The 24,961-nt window shown below is 45.7% G+C and overlaps 1 protein-coding gene across 1 annotated transcript in view; it reads left to right on the plus strand.

Annotated features, from left to right (window-relative positions):
• TOX2 (TOX high mobility group box family member 2) overlaps window positions 1–24,961 on the plus strand; it is a 136,151-nt gene that overhangs the window by 76,019 nt on the left and 35,171 nt on the right. Inside the window, exon 3 of the mRNA XM_022592352.2 lies at window positions 13,365–13,610. Coding sequence (XP_022448060.2) covers window positions 13,365–13,610 — 246 coding nt within the window. The remainder of the gene's footprint in view (window positions 1–13,364; window positions 13,611–24,961) is intronic.

Below are 24,961 nucleotides of genomic sequence, written 5' to 3' on the forward strand. Positions count from 1 at the left end.
GTATTTTTCATTCCTCTTTTGAGTGTCCTTTTTTCTTTTTCTTGTCAGTGGTTTACTCTTTTGTTAGCCTTTTCAAGAAACCATCTCTTTCCTGTATTTCTCTAAAGTTTGTTTTCTATTTTATTAGTCTTCTACTGACTTTTGGTTTCTTTTGTTTCTATTTCTAGCTTCTTGAGTTGAGTGCTGAATTCATCTATTTTGTCTTCCTTATCTTCCAATAAATTCACTTAGGTAAAAAGTTGTAAATTTTCCATTGTCCGCCTCTTACAGGTTTTGTCAGGTAGTGCTCTCATGGTCTGTAATTTCAGCTGTGATTTCCTCTTTAACCCAAAAGTTATTTAGAAGATTGCTTTTAAAATGCCCAAGTATTTAGGAGCATCTGTCTCCCTCCATGTTTTTCTGCTCCCTCCTTCTCTCCCTTCTTTTTTTTTTTAATTAGAAACTAGGTTAGTGCATTTAGATCCTAGAATGTGGCTTATATCATCCCTGCCTTTTGAACAGTTTGAGGTTATCTGAGTAGTTATTACATACTCATGTTTTTTAAGTGTTCCATGGACATTTGAAAAGAATGTGTGTTCTTTAAATTTGAGACAAATCAAGAGAGGAAATTGTGTTATTCAAATCTTCTGTCCTTGCTCATTTCTGTGATTCATTTGTCAGTTTTTGAAGACATGTGTTAGCATCTCTTCATGTTTATGGTTTGGTTAAATCCGCTTTGTACTTCTCACAGTTATAAATTATTTAGGAATAAATTTAACCATGGAGGTGAAAGACTTGAACAGTGAAAACTATGAAACACTGCTGAAAGAAATTAAAGAAGACCTTAGCAAATGGGGGAGACATCCTTTGTTCATGAATTGGAAGTCTTAATTTTGGTGAGATTGCGGTACTCCCCAAGCAATCTACATATGCAGTGCAATCTCTATCAAGTTTCCACCGGCCTTTTTAGGAAGAAATGGAATAGCTGATCCTCAAGTTCATATGAAATTGCAGTGGGTCCTGAGTAGCCACAACAATCTTGCAAAAGGAGAGCAAAGTTGGAGAACACTTCCCAATTTCTACAAAAGCACAATAGTCAGAACAGTGTGGTCCACGATAGAACAGTATAAGGATGGATATATAGACCAATGGAATAGAAATAAGAGTCCAGAAATAGACTCCTACATCTGTGGTCAATTGATTTTCAACCTGGGTGCCAAGACCAATCAATGGGGCAAGAACAGTCTCTTCACCAAATGGTGCTGGGACGGTTGGACAGCCATGTGCAAAATAATGAGGTTGGACTCTACCTCATGCCATATACAAGAGTTATTTCAAAATGGATCCACGACTTATATCTCAGGGCTAAAGCCACAGAATTCTTAGAAGAAAACATAGGAGTAACTCTTCATGACCTTGGATTTGGCTATGGATTCTTAGATAGGACATCAAAAGCATGAGCAACAAAAGAAAAAATAGATGAATTGGACTCCATGAAAATTAAAAACTTCTGTGTATCAAGGGCATTATCAAGAAAGAGAATGGGAGAAAACCATTTGTAGATCATACATCTTATAAGGGTCTAGTATCTGGAATATATAAAGAGCACTTACAATACTGCAACAGAAAGACAACCTAATTTAAAAATGGACAAAAGACTTCAAGACATTTCTCCAAAGAAGATATGCAAATGGCAAAAAATACACGAAAAGATACTCAACGTCATTAGGGAAATACGAATCAAAACTACTATAAGATACCACTTCATACTCACTAGGATGACTATAATAAAAATAATGCAACATAAGTGTTGGCGGCAAGGATGTGGAGAAATTGGAACCTTCAGAGGTTGCTGGTGGAACTGTAAAATGTGCAGCCACTGTGGAAAAAAGTTTGACAGTTCCTCAATAAATTAAACATCAAACTATCATATGACCCAGAAACTCCACTCCTAGCTATATACCCCCCAAAACTGAATACAGGAACTCCAACAAATGTATGTACAAACTTGTTCATAGCAGCACTATCCACAGTAGCTAAAAGATGGAAACAGCGCAAACGTCCATCGGTGGATGAATGGATAAACAAATGGGGTTTACACATATAGTGGAATATTATTCAGCCACAAAAAAGGAGTGAACTACTGATATGTGCTACATTATGGATGAACCTCAAAAACATTATGCTAAGCGAAAGAAGCCACATAAGGTCGCATGTTGTATGGTTCCATTTATATGAAACTATCCAGAATAGGTGAATCCACAGAGACAGAACACAGATTGGTGATTACCAGGGGTTGGGACCAGGGGAGTAGGGAGAAACTGCTTGATAAGTATGGGGTTTCCTCTTGGGGATGACAGACATATTCTGGGACTAGATAGAGGTGGTGTTCACAAAACATGAATGTACTAAATGCCACGCAAGTGTTAATTTTGTGTTATGTGAACTTCAACTCAATACGTGGAAATAATTAGAACAAAATATTTAAACTTAAATTTTCCTTACACTATAAATAACTAATCAGTATTTGTAGTCTTCTTTAAGGAAGGCATAGCTTCTAGCAAAATCCTGTCAATTTTTAGTTTGTGATCATTTTTAATTTTATAATTCTGTCCTATACCTCTTCTATTTTAGGAATCCTTATAAGATAGTCACATTGATTCCTGCAGTCACCTTATCAACAGCCATTTTGAATTAATATAAAGTGTAGTATCAACAGCTATTTGGAATTAATATAAGTTGTAGTAGTTTTTCAGCTCACCACTCCTTCTAGAATCCCTTTCTTGATTTTCTTTTCATTCTCTAGGTTTGAGCTTTAAGTATTTGTTTCAGAAAGGGTTATTTAAAAGAATATATCTATATCTATCTATCTATTTATATATATATATGTATTTGTTACTTCCTATGGTTGAATTTTTGATTCACTTATTTTATTGCGGTAAGCAAATGAGTTTATTCTGATAATTTCATGGAACATAAGCTTATCACTGCAACAGGCTTCTGGTCCAATGGATGTTCTTAGATTCTTTCTTCTCCATCCCTTTCTCAAGGCCCAGAGGCTGCTCCCTTGCTTGTTTATTCCCCTATCTCAAGGAGTCATTGGCTTTGACGTTCAATTAAGACCTTTCCTCCTAGGAATTCCAGGAGAAGGCTCACCCGTCTCTGACCCAAGCACAAGCCACAAAGGTCATTTGGACCAGTCCAGTACTCTTCCATTCCTAGAATTGGTGCATGAGAAACCTGCCAGTCTCCTGGATGCCCCTTCTCCCCCAGCCATATTGCTTTGCTCTGAGTTCTCATTATTTAGTTGATTTGGAAAGAAAAGCACAAATGGACGAATTGAGAAATAAGGTGATTCTAGCAGCCTCCTAACACATGTCTGTATGGTAGACGTCACGTGTTGGTAAAGCCCTATGTCCTAGCCCTGTTGTTTGCCTCAGTGCCTCTTCCTCCCCACTCCCACTCGCTCCCCACAAAGGACAGTCGATAACAGTTTTTCATGCACCACTTCAGGAAGGGGGGAATGCTGGACTGATTCAATCTGTGTCTTACCCTTGGATCACAGCCAAAAGTAAGCCTTCTCCTTAGAAGGGGGTATCTTCATGGTTTGCCAGTCCATTCATTTTCTTACCACTCTTTCTTCTGGCATTTGGTGAGTAGTTCATTTGTTTATTTATTTATTCATTCATTCATTCATCAAATACTTTATGAGTACTCATGACATGCCAGGCACTGTTGAAGAATTGGGGGATACAGCAGTGAACAAGACAGGTGAAAATCTCCTCCTCCGTGGAGCTGATCGTCTAGTGGGATGAGACAGGTAATACATAATAAACTGATAAAATATTGAGTTGGCCAAAAGTTCGTTCAGGTTTTTCCTTAACATCTTACGAAAAACCTGAATGAACTTATTGGCCAGCCCAATATACAGGATGTTAGGAAGTAACAAGTGATAAAAAACAGACAAACAGTAGAGTATGGCTGATGGTTTGTGACTTTAAATTGAGCAGTGAGGTTAAACCTCATTGAGAAGCAGGGGTTTGAGTGAAGACCTGAGGGGTGAAGGAATGAGCTGTGTGAATATTTAAGAGGAGGATGTTCTAGAGAGAGGGAACAGCCAGTGCAAAGGCTCTGAGACAGAATCATGCCTAGTGTGGCCAGACTGGCATGAACGAGGAGAATATTAGGAGGTGATGTCGGGAAGGTGAAAGGGATGTACGTGGGAGTGGGGAGGTAGACCATGTAGCCATTATAAGGACCCTCTTCTTTGTTTATTGAATGAAAGATTCTTTAAACTCTACAGTGCTTTACAATTTTCAAAAGTTTCACACACATGGTTTCATATAATCCCATAATAACCCTTTTCCACTCCCACCCCTTCCCCCTTCCCTCTCCCCGCTGGTAACCACTACTTTCTTCTCTGTATCTGTGCGTCTGGGTCTTTTTTGTTATATACACTAGTTTGTTGTATTTTTAGATTCCATATATAAGTGATACCATACAGTCTGTCCTTTTCTGTCTGACTTATTTCACTTAACATAATGCCCTCCAAGTCCATCCATGTTGCTGCAAATGGCAAAATTTCATTCTTTTTATGGCCAAGTAGTATTCCGTAGTATGTGTGTGTATATATGTATATGCACACACATGTGCTACGTCTTCTTTATCCATTCATCTGTTGATGGACGCTTAGGTTGCTTCCATACCTTGGCAATTGTAAATAATGCTGCTATGAACATTGGGGTGCATGTATCTTTTTGAATGAGTGTTTTTGGGTTTTTTTGGATATATACCTGGGAATGGAATTGCTGAGGACCCTGTTATAATTGAGTAAGAAGGGGGCCACTGGAGGGTGGTGAGCAAAGGAATGACATGACCTCACATTTTAACAGGATAATTCTGGTCTCTGAATGAGAATAGACCAAAGCAAGGGCAGAGGCAGGGAAACCAGGTAGGAGACTACTGCACTCATCCAGGGTAAAGAGGATGATGGCTTGGACCGTAGAGGTTCCATCTTGTATCTGTTCTGAAAGTGGGGCGAATATGATTTCCTGACAGATTTGGTGTAGGGTATGAGAGAAAGAGGGGAGTCAAAGGATAGCTCCAAGGCATTTGGCCTGAGCAGTTGGAAGGATGGACTTGCCATTAGCTGAGGAGGAGAAAACTATGGATTGACAGGTTCTCTTTTGGACATGTTAAATTTGAGATGTCTATTAAAATCCAAACAAGGGTGTCAAATACAGTGGGGTCTATGAATCTGTAGTTCAGGAGAGAGGTCTGGTCTGGAGATATGATCTGGGGTGTCAGCAGCATATAGATGGTATTTAAAGCCAGGAGTTTAGATGAAATCCTCAAGGACTGAGTGTATTTAGTAAAGGGGTCTGGGATCTGAGCTCTGTGACATCATTAATAGGTTGAGGGAAAGAATGGGAACCAGCAAAGGACATGGAGAAAAAAAGCCCTGTGATTTAGGAAGATCAACATGTGTGGTGTCCCAGAAGCACTTGAAGAAATTTATTCCCAGGAGAAGGAGGGTGGCCAAGTATGTCAAATGCTTCTGAGAAGGTCAACGTGGGCAGTTGGGACTGAGATCTGACCATTGGACTTAGTAACATGGAGGTCACTGGCGACCTTGCCAGACAGTTTTGGTGGATGGTGGGATGAAAATGTGACTGGAATGCGTTTTTTAAAATTAATTAATTAACTTATTTATTTTTGGCTGTGTTGGGTCTTCGTTGCTGCGCGTGGGCTTTCTCTAGTTGCGGCGAGCAGGGGCTACTCTTAGTTGTGGTGCGCAGGCTTCTCCTTGCGGTGGCTTCTCTTGTTGCGGAGCACAGGCTCTAGGCATGCAGGCTTCACTACTTGCAGCATGCGGGCTCAGTAGTTGTGGCTTGCGGGCTCTAGAGCTCAGGCTCAGTAGTTGTGGCACATGGGCTTAGTTGCTCCGCGGCATGTGGGATCTGCCCAGACCAGGGCTCAAACCCATGTCCCCTGCATTGGCAGGTGGATTCTTAACCACTGCACCACCAAGGAAGTCCCTGGAGTGTGTTTGAGAGAGGATGGGTGGATAGGAAAAGACAACTCTTTACAGAAGTTTCCCTGTAAGATTTGCTAATCTTTTTAGCTTCTAGAGCTCTTACAACTTGGCATCTCTTTCTATATTCTCATGAGGACACTCGTGCTGGAGATCAAATCAGGCATCACTGAGTGGTCCATTTCTTACTTAGAGGAAGTGAGGAATATGAGTCTTGAATAGGTCTCTGACCCAGTGTAGGAAAATGATGGATTCAGAGTCACAAGACGTGGGCTTGAATCCCAACAGTAATTCTTGTTATCCCAAGAATAACTTGGGACACCTTCATTCTCTGAGCTTCATGTTCTTCATCTGCAGAATGGAGAGAACAGTCACTTCCCTGCGGAGCTCATATGGATTAAATGGAGAATGAGTGTGGAAATGCCGGGTCCAGAGCCTGGCACACAGTATGAATCCATAGCAGGCTGGGGTGGTATTCAGGTTCATGCATTTAGGATTTAATTGCATTCAGAGGAGGCATGTATGTGTTTGCATGTTTAGTTATTTTTAAGTGTGCTAATTGCCTCTTTAAGTGAATTGTCATAATTGTGTGATTCCAATATTTTGATGCAACATATGCTTATTTTTGGAAAAGGCTTCTGGTCATTTGGGCTGGTTCCAGTGTGTTAAGGTTTTGGTTTTTTAAATGAAAGGCATGGACTCGTGCAGTCATTTGGCATTTACTGTCACATGCCATGTGACAGCACCTGTTGTGGGTGCAGGGAGTAGAGAGGAAGGTGACAGTCCACAGACATGAACAGTGGGTGACTGAGGGACTTCCAGTCTGTTGGGAGGGGCAGATATGGAAACCCCCAGGTAAAGTCTAAACCCAAAGCCTGGTGCGTCCTCCCACTTCATGTGCTCATTCATCACTTTCTAATTGAGCACCTACTGTGTGCTAGGCACTGGTGACAAGACAGCCTTAACCCCTGCCCCCGTGGAGTCTGTGGGGAGGGGACACAAGCTAAAGGGAAGGAAAGAGTCACAAATCATTGCAGGCTATAGGGATGCCATGGGGAACACATATGAGGCTGTGGAGGGGGAATGAGAGGAGGGGAGTCTTGCTGTGGGAGGGTCTGGGGAAGGCTTCCTGGGACTCTGCTTTCCGGGATGATATGATACCTATGGCTGAGTGCCATCTAAAGGCAGTCAGCCCCTGGCCCATCTCGGTGGTCAGGCTGAAGCCAGACACCACCCTGTACTGCACAGACCTGTGGTGTGAGGAGTTAGGAACATTCACGGTGGGCAAAACAGTGAGGATACCGAGTGGGTGAGCTGCTGTTTACTTGTCCTGTGTCCTTGGGGAAGTTCCTTAATGTCTCTGAAACTCCTGGCAAGGACAATAACAACAGCAATAACAACCGTCACTGAGCAGGCTGGCTCTGTGCCAGGAGGTGTCCTGAGCAATTTACACATGTTGATTCATTTACTCTTTGCAGAAGCCCTACAGTATATACTGTTATTACCTTCTTTGCACATACGAGGAAACTGGGGCACAGGGAGGTTAAGTAACCTGCCCAAAGCCACACAGCTAGTATGTGGCAGAGCCAGAATTCAAGGCTCTGAACCACTTACACTGTACTGCCTCCTGTAGCAGCAGTAATGGCTACATACATAATGGCTACTGCTACATAGCAGCGTAATGGCCACCTCCAGGGCAGTCACGAAGGTCGAGTGAGATGCATGCTTATGGCACCTGCCATAGGACCTGGCTCATTCACCCATCCAGCTAATTATTTAGCTCTGACTTTGTGCCAGTTGCTGGAAAACAGGACATATAAGGGCTGTCCCGGCAGAACTCACATTAAACATTAAACACATAATTATACAAGAAGTTAGCTACAAATCTGATGAGTACTTCCAAGAAGAAATGCAGGGTGTATGACACTCTAGAGAGTGTCAGGGAAGACATTTAAACCAAACCTATGGTGGAGGGATGAGTAGGAATGGGCCAGATGAAGGAAGAGCGAGTGACGGGCAAAGCATTCTAGCAGAAGGAACAGACTGTGTGAGGGCCTGGAGGCAGGAAAGGTCCCTGTGGCTAGAAGGGTGATGGGAGCCAGGCCAGGTGAAGACTTACAAGCCATGTTTGGTTCTATGGACCTTACACTAGGACAGAGGGGAGCCGTCAAAGCCTTGTAAGCGTGGTCGTTATGTGGTGAGATGATCATCTTTCTAGAGACCCGTTTGGCTGCATGAAGGGAATGGATTGGTGGGGACAAGAGTGGGCTATGGGAGACCAGTAAGGAAGCTGTTGCAGTTCCCCAGGTAAGAGATGCTGGTGGCCTGGACCAAGATAGTGTGAATGGAGGGAAATGGATAGGTTTAAAAGATATTTCAGAGGAGTTTCATTGGACTTGAGGGGTGACTGAAGGTAAGCCCCAAGTTCGTGGCTTTATTAACTGGGTGGAGGATGAGGGAGACACAGGTGCAGGTTGGGGGAAGGGGCATCGTGATTGCAGCTTTGCACATGTTCACTTTGAGATGCTTGTGAGACATCAAGTGGGAGCATTGAGTAGGCATTTGGATGCTCAGATCTGGAACTCAGATGAGTGACCAAAATTGGAGGTGGAAATGCGGCATCAAGATGGAAGTTGAGACTGGGTGAGGTCCACCTGGGGAGAAGGTGTAGGGCACAAAGAGCAGAACGCTCAGGACTGAACCCAAGAAACTCCAACGTGGCTGGCAGAGAAGGAGTTGACACTGGAGACAGAGAAGCAAGGAGGTGGGCAGATAACTGAAAGCACGAGGTCCTGGAGGCTAAAGGAGGGATGTTTGCAAGATGAAGGAAAGGGATTCGTTGGACTGTCACTGCTGAGGGGACAGTTGAGACGTGGCTGGAAAAGAAAGCCCGTTGGATCTGGTGCCATGGAGCTCACTGGTTGGTGAGGGCATGGAGGGAAGAGAATGCAGGTTGCAGTGGGCTATGGAGTGAACGGGAGACAAGGGAGGGGAGCCGATGGGTGAGGACAGCCCTTTCCAGAAGATGGGTGTGGACCGGAGGAGAGATGGTGGCAGCTGCAGAGGGATGGGGGAGTGTGTAAGACCAGAGAGTTGAGCCTGTGTCGGTCCAGCAGGGAGGGGAGGCCGAAGAGGCAGGAAAAAGAACGGTTAACGGAATGACCAAGGTCCTCGGGGCAGAGGGAGAAAGGAGGGGATAGGACCATTCATACACACGTAGGGAGATTGGCCTTCGGAAGAAGTAGGGATGGCTCTTCTGGCATCAAAACAGGAGGCAAGGTGGTGTCAAATGGGCAGGTTTGTGGTTCTGGTGTCAGGACATTTTGGAAGCTGTTTTCTGTTTTCCCTGTGAATGAAGTAGAAGGTGACTGGTCATCTGCAAAGGGGCAGAAAGGGAGTTAGAGGACTACTCAGGGGAGAATCATCATGGAGATTAACAAGGTGGAAGGGAGCGGTTCCCAGCAGGATGAAGATCCCGCGCAGAGCTGGTGAGCGTGATTTCTGGTGAAATTTGGCCAGAGCCTTGCTCAGCTGTCTTGGTGAGGGTGCAGACGGGGTGGATGGTTGCATTCACATCAGGGGTGGGGGGTTTACTAGCGAGGCGCCAGGCATAGAAGGGTACAGAGTGCTTTCTCTCCAGCCATTTCTGATTTCTTGGGGGTATTTCTCCCCTTTCCCCTCTCTGCTCCCTAGAGCAATCCATCTCCCTTCACCAACTTATGTACCATTCATATCCTTAACCACAAAATTATACCATTTGACCTTTGGGTATCTTGTCTTGGAAGAGATGCACGTAAAGGTGAAGTTACATTAACACCTGCATATATGCACCCAAATGCATCAAAATGCAATCTGAAGCATTTTCATCACCCTTGGGGGCCATGTTAAGATGTTTGGAGGGACCTCTCTCTTTCTGTCTCTTTTTCAGTAGAGACATACTAGTGTTTAGGCAGGGAGTGTTCAGAATGTCTTTATTTGAGGGATGGGCACTGGGAGCAGAGTGGACATAGAGGGGGAGACTGATGCTTGGAGGGTCCTTAAAGAGGTTGCTACTGTCACAGCAATATGAGAAGATACGGATCAGACCCAGTTACCTCCTAGTTGTAACCTGGGCGAAGCCTCTAGATCTTGATTTTTTTGATCTGTGAATGGGGATAAATACAGGATGCGTTTAACAATTAGAGATTTATATGTCAATTACATTGACATGTGAATGGGGATTTTTTTTGATCCTTGAATGGGGATAAATACAGGATGCGTTTAACAATTAGAGATTTATATGTCAATTACATCTTAATAAAGCTGGAAGAGAAACAGTTCAGGGCAGGCCTATCTGGGGAATTAGGGAGACACCCACATCAAGGTAGACCTCCCTGGGGAATTTGAGGGATGTCCCAGGTCAGTTTAGACACACTTGGGGAACTAGGGAGATCATAGGTGACACACACTTGTAATTAAGGAGACATAGGAGGTCACTGTAGACACAGCTGGGATATTAGAGACACATACCATTTGTTACACACCTAGGAAATTACGGAGAAAAAAATAATTAGAGATGATGTGCACATAAAACACCCACCATATATTGGGTGATCAGTAACTAGCAATGGGGGCTATATTCTGGGTAAGAGACAGTAAGGGAGAGCATTGGATTGGGGTCCTGTGTAAGAAAACGTGCTTTTGATCTTCACCTTTTAGTGGGAGGAGCTACTTTCCCAAGCTCATCAATAACAAGGCTGGACCAAAGCCTGTTTCTTGGTGCCCAAGCCCTCAGTTTGGCCTTGATTGGCACTGCCTCTCAGGATTGTTAGGACCCAGAGTCTCAGGATCCAAGTCACAGGCTAGAAAACGTTGCCTTCCTTTGCAGACAGTGTAAATTAGGGGAGGAGGGAGTGAGACCTTTTTCTAACTGTGTGACTTTCGCAGGTGAATTCCCCTCTCTGTGCCTTAGTTTCTGTATCCATAAAATGGCTGTGTAATAACAGAACGTCCTTCACAACTATGTTGTGAGAATTAAATGCATTAAACTTTTGTAAAGCGCTCACACCTGGCCCGTACTATATGCTCAATAAATGTTAGATATTTATATTCCCTGATTGAAAAAACTGCTCAAGGAAATTGTTTTTGGTAGAGCTGAGACCTACCAGGACATGGTTTCCACCTATGTGTCAAGCTTGATCAGGAGAAACTGGATCTTCCTTGGGCCCTCTCCTGGTCCTTCTGTTACTCCCAGGCACCAGCTGGGGGACTCCCATCAAATTGGATTGAAATCCCATGGATACTGATAGAACAGCTAATGTGTATACTTAGCCATGGAGCTTAAAAGGTGGATGAGCCCATCCCCTGTCCCCCTTTGTGCGAGTGTGGAAACTGAGCTGAGAGAGAGCAGTGACAGGCTAAGATCGTGCAGTACGAGATATATAACTTTGGTTGTATGCATATAGAGCAACTAGGCAGGGGACGGTCCCCAAACCTGTGAGCTTGGTCCAGCTCTCGGAAGCAACTTCATGTGGTAGGAAGGAGCCAGATCTTGGCGTCAGAAGACTGGATCCTATTCCTGATGGCTCTGGATGCCCTTTGCCACCAGCAGGGTCACTGCTTCCTGGCCTGCTGTTTGCCTACCCGTGAAATAATCTCACAGGATCCCTGCAGAGGGAGCCAGTAAGCAAGAGGTGGCTTGGGCTCTGGGTCCAAGGTGGGGGCATGAGTGTGGTTAGGCACTACCCTCTCGGAGCATGTTTCTGTGGCTATAAAGGGCAGTCTAGGGCTCTTCCCCAGGAATTGTGGTGAGGTTCACAGATGCCCGAGGAGAGAGGCATTAACAACAAGCAGGTGTTTTAGAGACCACGTGGGCCTTCTTCCCACCATAACTCCACTCGAATCCTACCCATCCCCACCCCCTCAATGACCTCATCCAACAAATATTTACTGAGAGCCTACCCACCAAGAACCAGATATTGTAATGGGCTTCAACTGCCCTAGCTATTTTAATACACATACTTAATTTACTAAAGAATATAAGGATGTTAGAAGATTTATTTCTTGTATGCTGTTGTGGTTTCATGTTTTTTTCCTTCTCTGCACATTATATTTTATGACTGTTGTAAGCCCCATTCTCACTGTTCTCCCTCCAGAAGGCTGATTGAACAGATGTCCATTAGACACCCTCACTTTGTCCTCTATATCTTGAAACTTCTCTTTCATGTTTTCTTGGATCCGTCTTGCAGTTCACACATAACTCTTCTCCTAAGTCTAATCGCTCTCAGAGCACAGAAAAGGAGGAATGATTCCCCAGGCTAACATAACCTTGGTACTAAAACCCAACAAAGGCAGTATGAAAAAGGAACATCATAGGCCCATCTTACTCGTGAACTAGATGCCAAAATCCTAAACAGAATATCAGCAATCAAAATCTAATAATGCATAAAGTGACCAAGTAGGGTCTATTCCAGAAATGCAGGGTTGTTTTCACATTAGAAAAACCGAGTGTAGCAATTTACCATATTAACTGAATTCAAGAAAAAAGTCACTTGAGACTTTCAGTCGATGCAGGGACAAGGAATTCAATAAAATTAAAATTTGATGCATGATTGAAAGAAAAAGGAATGCCCTTAACCTGTTTTAAAATACCTGTAAGAACCTATGGCAAATCATGCTTAGTGGTAAAAATATTGATCTACTTAAGATAAGGAAAAAAGCAAGGGTGTCCACTCTTACCATTTCTATTCAGCATTGTAATGGAGCTTCCTGGTCAGTGCAGTGAGGTGGGAAAAATGAACAAATAATGTTTGGAAAGGACGGTGTCCAGTGTGGCTCGTAGCTTGTGCTCCTGGGGGAATGTTTTTACCACTTACCAAGATGAGAAAGACCAAGAGAGGACCCAGTTGGGAACATATAAGAGAAGGTCGCCCAGCTGCCCTGGAAGACCATGGGGCAGGGAGTCAGGATACTTCAGCTCCACTCCCAGCTCTTCTACTAGCCCTGCATGGGCTGCTTTCCTCTTGGACCTGAGTTTTTCCATCTGTAAAATGGGTGGGTGTGGGCAGATGGATTCATGGTGGGCTGCAGGGGCCAGATCTGGTGGGAAAACAGAGAAGAACAGGTGAACAGGAGCTGACCCCATTCTCCAGGAGGGCAGGTTTCTGTATACAGGCTGTATAGTAGGAGGAAGCACCCACTTGGGGATGGGTCAGGAGTCTGACTGGGCCATCTTGACTGTGTGCCTTGCAGAGGGATCATCCCCTCTCTCCTTTGCCAAGGGGTTATCATTGTTGCTATTTTTGGTGCTGTCAAACCTGTTCTGCAGCTGTAAGACATTGACCCTCAACAACATGCCCTTTTGATGTTTTAGACCTACAACAGCCAGAACGAGAGCAACGAAGACTATGAGATCCCCCCAATAACACCTCCCAACCTCCCCGAGCCATCCCTCCTGCACCTGGGGGACCACGAAGCCGGCTACCACTCACTGTGCCACGGCCTCACGCCCAACGGGCTGCTCCCTGCTTACTCCTACCAGGCCATGGACCTCCCAGCCATCATGGTGTCCAACATGCTGGCCCAGGACAGCCACCTGCTATCGGGCCAGCTGCCCACGGTGAGTCCCTTTTACCTGCCATTGTTCCTGCTGGTTACAGCGGGAAAGGGAGTTGAGGGGGAGCAGAATGCCAGTGCCTTGCTGAGGACCCTCTGCTCATGGGCAGGGTCTGGGCTCGGTTGGTGACTTGCATGGGGGTCTGCAGAATATTGGGGGTGGGCATGGAGGGAAATTTATGTCCTCACACTACTTATTCCTGAAGCTGAGTTTATAATATCTCAGTATTATTTGTTTTATTATTTTTTTAATAGTATAGTCTCATCTTTATTTTTATTTTTTAAAGACTTTATTGAGGGGGACTTCCCTGGCGGTCCAACTGTTAGGACTCTGTGCTTCTGCTGCAGGGGCCCTGGGTTCGATTCCTGGTCAGGGAACTAAGAATCCCACAAGCTGCTTGGTGTGGCCAAAAAAAAAAAAAAGTCTTTATTATTGAAATATAATTCACCTACTATACAATTCACTTACTTGAAGTATATGGTTCGGTAGCTTTTAGAATATTCACAGAGTTGTGTAATCATCAATACACTCTATTTTAGCACCTTTTCATCACCCCCAAAAGAAACCTTATACCCTTTAACCATCATCCCCAAATCCCCCCATCATCTAGCCCTAGGCAACCACTGATCTACTATATAGTTGCCTATTATGCACATTTCATGTAAATAGAATCAGATTATTTTTAAAATATCGTATTGCTTCAGCCAGCAGGGAGGAGGGTGATTACTGACTTAGAGTTTTGAGGATGTGTGGAAATTTGGCAGGCAGACCAGGGAAGGGAAGGACCTTCCAGGCTGAGGGAACAGCATGTACAAAAGCAAGAGGCAGGAGCCTCATGCTGTGCTTAGGAGTGGCATGTAGGTCATTCTTTTTATTGGGCTGGAGAGAAAGGACATGGAGCTATGTAGGGAGAGAGGAGTGGAAACTAGCAGGGCCTGATCGTAAAGATCCTGAATACCACGCTGAGGAAATGTATGATTCTTCAGCATGGATGGTTGCTTTGAACAATCAAGACCTATAGAAGATCAGTAGAGATTTTTTTGTACAATGGGAAAAATCTCCTTAAGGGAATTCTAGTACTTCTCCTGAATGACTGTGATGTGTGTTTATTTTTGCTTTTTCCTTCACAGCTAGTCACAACCCTTAAGTTCATTCCTAAGTGACAGTAATCAAACTCAAATGAGCTGATGCAGAAAAAAAGACTGAAATATCCAGGGGTGGACAAAGGGTTTCAGGCATAGCTGGATCCAGGAACTCCAGCAGTATCGTTAGTGTCATCTGTGCAGCAGGCATGAAGGCTTCCAGCAGCCAACATCTTCCCTGATGTCTCTGGCAGGTGACAGTTTGGGTCTTCCAGGGAGGACCATGACAACATGGCTGGACCCACCACTGTGTCCAGGAGGAAGCAGTCCTTGATTTTGTCACAAACACACCTATTGACAGGTGGAGGGGCCACTAAATTGATTTCCCATCAGAATCACATGATGTTGGATGGATCATGTTTATCTCTGCAGAGGCTGCTCAGAGGTCATGGCCAAATTTGTGGCCCAATTCTAGCAGATGCCTGGGACCTTCAGGTATACAGTTTATCGTCTAACAGTCTTAACTGTATTTTATTTATTTATTGTTTACTCTTATTACCGCCAAATCTCCTTGCTTAAAAAAAAAACCTGGTATACTCTATGTATACTTTTGAGAGCCGCGTCACTTTTGTTTTTTCGAAGCTCGTGAGATGTAAAAGGAGAGAAGGAGAGAGGGAGGGAGGGAGGAAGCCAACTCAAGCCCCACATTTTATACTGTTCAGGGTCTGACTAAAGTGCTCAATGGAAATTGATGCTCCATTTGTTGAGGAACGAGCCCATCAATAATGCAGGTTCTCCGCTTCCCCTTCTCTCTCTGAGACCTGCGGATTCCACAGCCATGTGGTTTTAATTCCACTTTGTTACAACGCTTTTACCTTAGCTGCTTGCCCAGCTAATTTCCTAACAAAAACCTCACAATTCCAGACCATCCTGGTTCGGGATTTATGGTAACAGAGGCAGGGGCGGGGCCCTGCAGACGTCTCTGGTGTGTACCCTGGGGAGGGCCGTGGATAAGGGGTGCGTCTAGCTGCAGTTCTGGTCCACAGTGTCACTGGTCTGGGATGCTGGTGGTCAGTGGAGACAGTGTGGGCTAGTGATAAATGCGTGGGCTCCGGCATCCCACGGACCCGTATTAATCCTGGTCCCACATCCTGAGCTTCAGTCCTCTTTTCTTGCAGTGATGTGTATCTGAGATAATGTATGTAAAGTCTTAACAAATGTCTGGCAGAGAGTAAACAATCAGGGAATGTTTGCTATTGTTATTATTAGTCATAAAAATGAATTCCCACTGTAACCAAACGGCAGTGTTTTCCCATTAGTCTCATTTACCTAAAGGAACAGACTGCAGATACTCACAGGTACCTTGGTAGGGCCACCTGGTTATAATAGCTCTGATAATTACAAAGGATATTATCTGTTTATCAGAGATGACCCCCCCGATCCTTCCTCCTAGAAAATGCTTTTGTTGGGCTCAGTCCAAATAGGTACTTTGTAGCCACTTTCCAGATTTCTTTAAAGACTAGTGCATGTTTAAGATGCTTCACAAATTCAGATAGCTTTAATTCTTCCATTAGTGAGAGTTTTCAAGGGTTCACTGGGTTTTATATTCCCTCGTTGTGAAATGAAAGATAAGCCAAACTATTTTCCCCAGGGGAAGGCTGCCGGACCAAGTAGGAAACCAAATAAGAACGTGTCCATCCATTGGGACTATATGGCAAAGAGGGACAAAGCACCCTTGAAGACAATTGTTTTAAATTTGTCTGAGCTGAAGCTTGAAGGTGTGTGTCTGTGTGTATGGATGTGCATGCTATGTGGGTGATGCTGGAATTTGTGTCAGCACCCTCTAGATGTTAAGCATTGTGCAGGAGGCTTTACAAACATTATCCCACGTAATGCTCCCAAGTTCCGAGTGAGGCAGGAACGACTGCAGTGAGGAAATGGCGGCTCACAGCAGGTAGGTGATTGTATTAGTTTCCTGTGGCTGCTCTAGCAATTGTCACAAACTCGGTGGCTTAAAAACAACGGAAATTGGGCTTCCCTGGTGGCGCAGTGGTTGAGAGTCCGCCTGCCGATGCAGGGGACGCGGGTTCGTGCCCCGGTCCAGGAGGATCCCACCTGCCGCGGAGCAGCTGGGCCCGTGAGCCATGGTCGCTGAGCCTGCGCGTCCGGAGCCTGTTGCTCTGCAACGGGAGAGGCCACAACAGTGAGAGGCCCGCATGCCGCAAAAAAAACCCCGGAAATTTATTCTCTCACAGCTCTGGAAGATGGAGGTCCAAAATCTGTATCATTGGACCAAGATCAAGGTGTCAGGAGGAGTGACCTTCCTCCAGGGACTCTGGGAAAGAATCCATCCCATACTTCTCCTAGCCTCTTGTGATAGCCAGCTGTCCTTGGCTTGTGGCTGCATCACTCCAACCTCTGCCTGTCATCACATCGCCTTCTCTTCTGTCAGTGAAATCTCCCTCTGCCTTTCTTATAAGGATGGTTAAGTACTTAGGGCATTTAGGAATAATCTAGGATCATCTCCCCATCCCAAGAGCCTTAACTTAATCACATCTGCAAAGACTCTTTTTTCCAAATACAGTACCATTTACAGGTTCCAGGGATTAGAATCTGATGTCTTGAAGAGGCCATTTTTGGACTTAACCACAGTGATCAGCCTTGATTGAGAGCCAGCTAGGTACCAGGCATTGTTCTGAACTCTGGATCTACAAAATGCCCTTGAGGAACTCCTGGTGCAGGTGGAGAGACAGGTGAAGAGCCCATTTTCGAAAATGCAGTAAATGCTCTGATAGAATCAGTGCATGTTGCTCTGTCCCCCTAGAAGAGGCAGCTGGCTCAGATGTGGGGTTATTGCTTCCTGAAGGACTAGTAGTTTATGTACTTTATGAATGAATGAGTATAACATAGTTATTAGGTCATAAAACCAGAATTTATTTGCAGCTGTCTACCATGCGCCTCTCAGTTTTAGCAGGTGCCCAAGGGATGGGGCAGCTTGGCTGCAGGGTCACCAGTGGCACAGAGGATGCGCCAACGACCAGGATGCCTCAGGTGCTCTCTGCACAGGCTGAGATGTCAAGGATGTGGTCCTTGGAGCAGCGGATGAGGCCAAGGTGTTTGACAGCCATCTCATTAACGCCAAGCCCTCTTGGCTCTGATGCCAGAGGCCACCAGTTCCTTTTGGTCCCCTGCCCGGCCCGCGTGGTCTCCCAGCATGCATGGGAGTCGGCTCTTCTGCTTTAAAGATATGGCTGCCGGCGGGAGTCCTATACAAGGAGCAGCGGGCTCCTTTTACAAAATTAAATATGCTTAAGGCTTCTCCCTCGACTTCAGCATCTTAACTGATTAAACATTCATTTCCAAGACAAAAAGAGTCAATTTAGTATGAAAGATATATTTTGCCAGTTTAATTTAAAGCACCGCACCTCCATCTGACCCCTATTTTCATAACTCAGTAATTTTATCCTGTGTTGATTGTCTCATTTTGAGAGAGATATTGTATGTATAAATCAGTTTCTAAAATACCCAAAGAAACTAGAAGAGTGGAATTTATTACGCAGCCTCTGTTAAGTCTGAAATAATTTACTTTGCAGTCGTCCTTGGGAAATGCTCGAGCTTATGGTCCTGGCTTACCCAGAAGAGGAATTATCCTGGGAAGGGACAAAGCTTGATGCCCCCAGATAAGTTCCTGGGGAACCTGTACCTTTTTCGAGACTAGAGACACTCCTGGGAGAGCCTTGGACAGGTGGAGACGGGGCTCGATGGGAAGGGAGTTCTGGCAGAATCAGCCATGGGTTCCGGTGATTTGGGAAATGTGGGGTCTCCCTAAGATGAGCCCTGTGGGTCACTAAAATTCTGTGGTCCAGCCTTGGGCTTCAGTTAGCACAGGGGTGGCGCACAGCCGTCGTTCGAACATTCTCCTCCAGCATCGACTCTCGTTTACCGCTTTCTCTGGGAATTTGGATAAGTCACTTCTCTCCCAGCTTCAGTTTTCCCATCTATAGAATGTGGATTGGGATTCCATCTCTGGTGAACTCACAGATAGGAAAATGGGGATAATTGCTTTGCCAGCTGTGACACTCTGAATAAGCATATGGTTTTGGGGTTGGAGAGACCCTGCTACCACCGCAACACATGCCACTAGCCTGGGGGGCTCAAAACTTATCAACTTGGATTAAAATCCTGAGTGCTAGACTGGTAGTTTTAGACCCTTTGTGTTCTAGGGCTCTCTCCCAAATTGTCTCGCCAAGGCTGGATCTTCTCCCTGCACAGAGAGGGCTGGGGGCCATACCAAGTGAAGGGTCTTTCCTGGATAGCATCCTAGGAAGGACTTTTGGGGAGAGGGCTGGGCAGTTTCTTAGTTGCGTTTCACCCCCTTGCCTTGGAGGTGGTTCCCATGAGAGAGCCTGCAACCCTGGTTTAGGGTCTGGAGCCTGGGGGCAGGGCTCAGAGCTTATGGGCAGGGCCTGTGTATTGACCAGGGAAGGTCCTTAATATTCATCCCCCCCCACACCTCCTTCCCCCTTCTCTTTCTGTTCTTACTCTTCCCCTCCAATCTCCTCTCTCTGTCCTCCTCCCTTCCCTGACTTATTCCTTCTCCACCCAGGAGACTTGGTCTCCCTCTATTTGATTCTCACAAATTGAGATGCAGGGGATCCCCTCTGGAGTCTAAGAAAAAGGGACCAAAGACCCCCAACCTTTGGTCGTCTGGTCTTCTGAGCCACAGGACCAGTAGAGACACCTCTCCCTGCGCCCCCCCCCAGCCTAGTCCAACCTATTCATTCATTTTATTGCCCTTAATGCATGATTTGTTTTTCATTGTTGTCGTTGTTTTACAATTGAATCAGTTAGTTTTTGCTGTGTAACAAACTACCCCAACATTTAGTGGCTTAAAGCAAACAATGAACTTTTACTATTTCTTGTGCTTCTGTGGGTCAGCAAGGTAGTTCTTTTGATCTGGACTGGCTTGGCTGACTTCTCCGGTCAGCTTGCAGCTTGGCTGGAGCTGCGTGGCCTAGGATGGCCCTGTTCACATCTCAGCAGTTGGCTGGGGTCAATGGGGATGACGTGGTCACAGGTCTTTCCTCACATGGTGGCATAGGCTTGTTCACATGGTGATGGCCACAGGGCTCCCAAGAGCATCAAGAAAGAGGCTCCGATGTGCAACCACTTCAAACCTCAGCTTGTGTCATATTTGCTCATGTCCAGAAATAGACCCCACCTCTTGAAGGGAGAAATGGCAGAGTCACATTGCAGAAGGGCATGAATGCAGGGGAGGACAGGAATTTGTGATCATATTTTGTGTGTGTGTGTGTGTGTGTGTGTGTGTGTGTGTGTGTGTGTTTTGTTTTGTTTTCTTGATGTATAGTATTACCCAGTATTTAGGAACGTGGGCTCTGGGGTTAGGCCAACCTAAGTTCAAAACGCAGTTCCACCATTTGTTACCTTCCACCCTGTGACCCAGAGCAAGGGGTTAATCGCCCCGGCGCCTCAGGTTTTTTCATATGTAAAATGGAGGTAGTGTTACTTGCCTGATTGGAGCTTATGGGGATTCAATGATCAGATGTAGGCAAGTACCCAGTTGCCTGGCACACAGTGGGCATTCAATAAATGTAAGCTACTCTATTTATTAATTTATTCATTTTACTGATGAGGTTTGGGTATCTATGTTTGTCCAGCCTGACATGCCTGGGGTCAGCTTTGCTGGAGCCGTTGTTGGGCTGAGTCGCCAACGTGGGGCTGGTCCAAGAGGTGGGTGTCGGGGAGGGCAGGTCAGAGGCTGGGGGTGGACAGGGGACGGGCATATTCATTAAACTAGGGCCTTGGTCAAGGCTCAGCGCTCGAGAGCAACAGCAAAGTGACAGTACCACTGCTTGCCAAGAAAGTGAGGGCCCCGAACCCAACTCCTGTTGGCTGTATGACCAGGGGAAGGATCCATCTTAGTAAAAGTAGGGTGTCTGCAAGGACTTCTACAGCCTGAACTTTTCCTGGTTGCCATGTTTTTGGCTAATTTTCCTCTGGGGGTGGGAGTGGGGTACTTATGTCCGAAATGGGCCTCTGAGGCTCCTACACGGGGGCGGGGGAACCCAGAGTCCAGAGGTTTCTTTATATTCCGCAGAGTCCATAAGAAACTCCTTCCCCCTGTTTTTTAGAGGCAATAAGCGAAAGAAATGTCTTTTTACATTTCATAAAACTCGGAAAAATGGCTTTAAACAGCTTTTGCTCCCCTGCTATAATTATTTATTTTCAAACACTCCTGCAGGGGACTGCTCCATTTTCTTATCCTGTACTCCTTTTTCTCATAAATGAACCATCACTTCAATAAATCATTATGAAAACAGAGACTAACACCGGCTCTGAAAGGTTGAAAGATTTATGTAACACATTTATGTTTCCCATTTTCTCATTCTGGTACTCGGCTGCAAAAGCTAAGCTAATAAAAGCTGCTATTAATATTTCTTGTTGCCTAGCAACCCCAGAGCGGGAGTAATAGCTTCAGCTAGAAAAATAGATGACCGATAAGGAAAAATTCAATTCTTTTATTATCTCAGGGGGAAATGGCCTTTTACTGGAACCATTATGATGTACGAGTATGAAGTTGAACACAAAAGATGTTTTTGTGTGTTTGTTTTTCTATTTTTAATGAACATTATTTTACCTCCACTGACTCTTTCAGGGCACTTTTGTTTCCTTTTGCACCCCACCACCACCCCCATCCCTCATGCTTAATTTAGTAGCTATAGTAGTTAAGAACCTGTCAGCGTATTTTAGTTTAAAAATGGTTTTTGCAAAGGTTTATAACGCAGCCATAAAAATTCAGTCCCTGTTAAAACTCAGGCCAGTGATAAGCCAACACACGGGCTAGTTCTCTACGAACAGGCTCACGTCCGTTGAGAGATAAGACTCATGGTTTTCTCGAAGAGGAAGGTCGGGAAAGAACAAGACGTATTCTTTTCCATGTCCCAGTTTTCTTTGGAACCCAGGGAAGCTGTCTCTTTTGAGAAGGGTTTGCTATAAAGTTTGAGGGGTGTTCAAAGCAGGAAAAGATAGGGCTATTTATTGAGCACCTGCTGTGTACAGATGTGGTGCTATTGCCTCTTCCCAATAACCCTCTAAAGTAGGCAGCATTTTTATCCCCATTTTTCAGATGCAGAAACTGAGGCTTAGAGAAGCCAAGGAATCAGCCCAAGGTAGCATGACGCCATGATGTTTCACCCCTTGGTGCTTTAGCGTGGCGTTTCACAATTCTTGGACCTACCAGCATTGGGGGCCGGATCAGTTTCTGTTGTGGGGGCAGTTCTGTGCAGTGGAGGATGTCTAGCAGCATCCCTGGCCTCTACCCATCATCCCTGGCCTCTAGGAGCAGCCCCCAGTCAAAATCACCCCTGTTGGAGAACCACTGCATGCTGTCCCCTCTGCTTGGAAGCCCCTTCCCCCTTGTCAACCTGGTGGACCCCTGCTCCTGCGTTAGCACCCAATTCAGAAGTCATCTTCTCTTGGAGGCTCTCTGGATCCTTTGGGCTGGGTGTAGGTACTTGCCTCCATCACAAAACTTGAGGATGTGGCCAAAAACTCAGGAATCAAGATAAGTCATTTTTTTCATGCAGTATTTTTATAAACCAAAATTACCACCAAAAAATATGATGAACTGTGTATCAAAAATTTAAATAAAGGTGAGATCAGTCTGAATTCATGGAAATATGTGGTTGGCCATTTAGATGCCCGTCTGTACCACCAGCCCGGCACAGCCTGAAGGCTGGGTCTGTGCTTTATGCTTTTCTCTGGCACCAGCATCTAACAAGGGCCTGGCTCGCAGATAACCCTCAATCTCTGTTTATCGACGGAATGAATGGGAGGAGGCAGATTATTGTCCAGGGTCACACAGTGAGAAAAAGGGTAGATATGGAACTTGAATCCAGGTCTCTGGCTCCAAGCCCAGTGCTCTCTGCACCCTTCAGGCCGTATATGGGGTGAATCGAGGTTGCCTGCAGGGTGGTATCTAAGTCACAGGGGATTCAAAGATGCCCTGGGGTGCTCACAGCCTGGGGGAGGGGGAAGGGTAATGGCAGCCATGATTTCAGCTTGGTGTCCGCTTGGCTCTCCCTGTGGCTGTCTTATTCACCCACAACCCCTGTGCCAGACAAGAGCCAGCAGCTCACTGATGTGGAGCATCTCCAAGAACAGAACCATGATGGCTAGCCCCCTGGAGCACCACTCACACTCCCTGTGGTCACGGATTCCTTATCTTGGCCTTTGGAAGGCAAGGACCACTCCTTGTTTGACCCCTATATCCTCTCGGTGAACTTTTTCTAAATAAATGGATGAATTATCTGTAATCTGCTAACATTTATGTAGCATTTATTATATGCTTGACACCTACTTAAGCCCTTTCTATTTGTTATCTCATTTAATCCTTCATCTTGATGAAGGGTATTATTGTTGCCATTTCGCAGATGAGAAAACAGAGGCCCAGAGAGATAAATCACTTGGCTACACCACCACTAAGTGGTGGCGCCCAGATTTGAACCCAGATGGGCTGACTCCCCAGCCTGTGCACTCCATTAGCCAACCTGTACAGCCTTCACGTGAATTATTGAATGAGCAAGGGGGTGAATGAGCCAAGATAGAGAACCCCTTTAACCGACTCTGGGTCAAGCCATTCACGTTCATAAGTAACCACAGCATGAAGTGTGAGGTGCTAGCTTGGAGTGAGGAGCAGAGGAGTGCTGACAAGCTCAGAGAAGAGTAGTAGCAGGGAGGACTTCCTGGAGGTGGTGGCCTTGGGGCTGGGCCTTAGGGGCCAGAGAACAGCAGCAGAAGCCTGAGGGGAGGAAACTTCACACCTGCCTGGATGTCCTTATTCAGACCCAATTGCCACCTCTTCTGCTGAGATTCACCAAACGGTTGTGATGTTTTACGATCACTTAGGTGCCCTCTGGTGTCCATCCTCCCCACCCCTTGCCAGGCTCCTAATTGGAGCCGTGACCCTCTGGCCGCGAAGGGTGCAAGGGCCAGGCATTTAACTTCCATTCTGGGCCAGATGCCCAGCTCAGCAGAGTACCTCTCCCTCTGAGACCTGCTCCCGAGTTGCGAGGGAGAATTCACGGAAAATCTCAGCAACATTCGTCAGCTGCAGCTTCGATATTACCCAGTATAATGGCTCATTCCTCCGAGTGCATATTCAGTACCACGTTTGGGAAAATGAGCTTTTAATGTACCATCGGCATTGCTGAGAAACCATCTCTGGCTCTGCAGAATGTCTGGAGCACATAAAACTTGAGATCTATTGGAGTCATTTTCCCCTTGCTCTGCCGGATAATAAAAAGTCAGTCCCATGCCCTCTTTTTCTCATCTTGTGGCTTTGTCCATTTAGAACTCGGGGTCTTTATAAAAGGCAGCAGCACAAATAAAACTCATCAAAATAATAAGGCTCCAGAAGAGAGCATCGATATACTCCTGAAGTCGAGACACCAAGAGCATTTCGAGAGGAAGGGCATCCTGGGAGAGATTTCAGCACACCAGCTGGCTTGGGCTGTGGCCCCAGCGGTGATGGTGGCAGCCGGGGTCCAAGTGGTAGCACTTAACCGGGAGTATGGAGTCTCTTCTGCCCTGGTGGGTGACCTTGGGCATAACTCCCTCTCTCTGAGCCTCAGGTGAGGTGGAGCTGGTGCTATTTACCCCACAGGGTGGCTGTGAGAGCCAGACAGATGTGTGGATGGATGGTCCTGGTGCTTAGCTTCTTGTGTGAGATGTAGCAGGTGACCGATACGGGTTTGTTGAATGACTGAGTGAGTGAAGAAATGAATGAAAAATAAATGCTGCGTGTGTAAACACTTCACAAACTGTAGAGTGCTGCCTACATTATTGTTGGTAAGTAAGCCAGATGGGGACCCTATAGTCTATTCCATCTTACGGCCCACCTTATCTCATCAACTTTGGAGGGAGATGGAATTAGCCTCATTTAACAGATGCGTACCTGAGACTCAGAGGGCAAGTGGCTTGTCCAGAGACAGCCAGGAAGTGGTGGAGGCAGGACAGGAGCCTCGTTCCCTTGACCCCAAGTGTCTTGTGCCTTCAACATTGCAGCTCAGAGCCTAGTGGTTGGGGGAGAGTCGGGTGGGAGCTCCAAGGTCAGACGTGTGATCAGCTGTGTGACCTCAGCCACCTGCTCACCCTCTCTGTGCTGCCGTTTCCTCAAGGGATATTTGCAAGGAGAAAATGAGATATTCCAGGTGGTGTCCAGATCCGTGCCAGAGGGAGGTCTACCTGGTT

The sequence above is a fragment of the Delphinapterus leucas genome, chromosome 15 (genome assembly GCF_059928025.1).
Source record: "Delphinapterus leucas isolate spDelLeu-1000000601 "Yukka" chromosome 15, BTC_Dleu_Yukka2, whole genome shotgun sequence".
NCBI classification, from domain to species: Eukaryota; Metazoa; Chordata; class Mammalia; order Artiodactyla; family Monodontidae; genus Delphinapterus; species Delphinapterus leucas.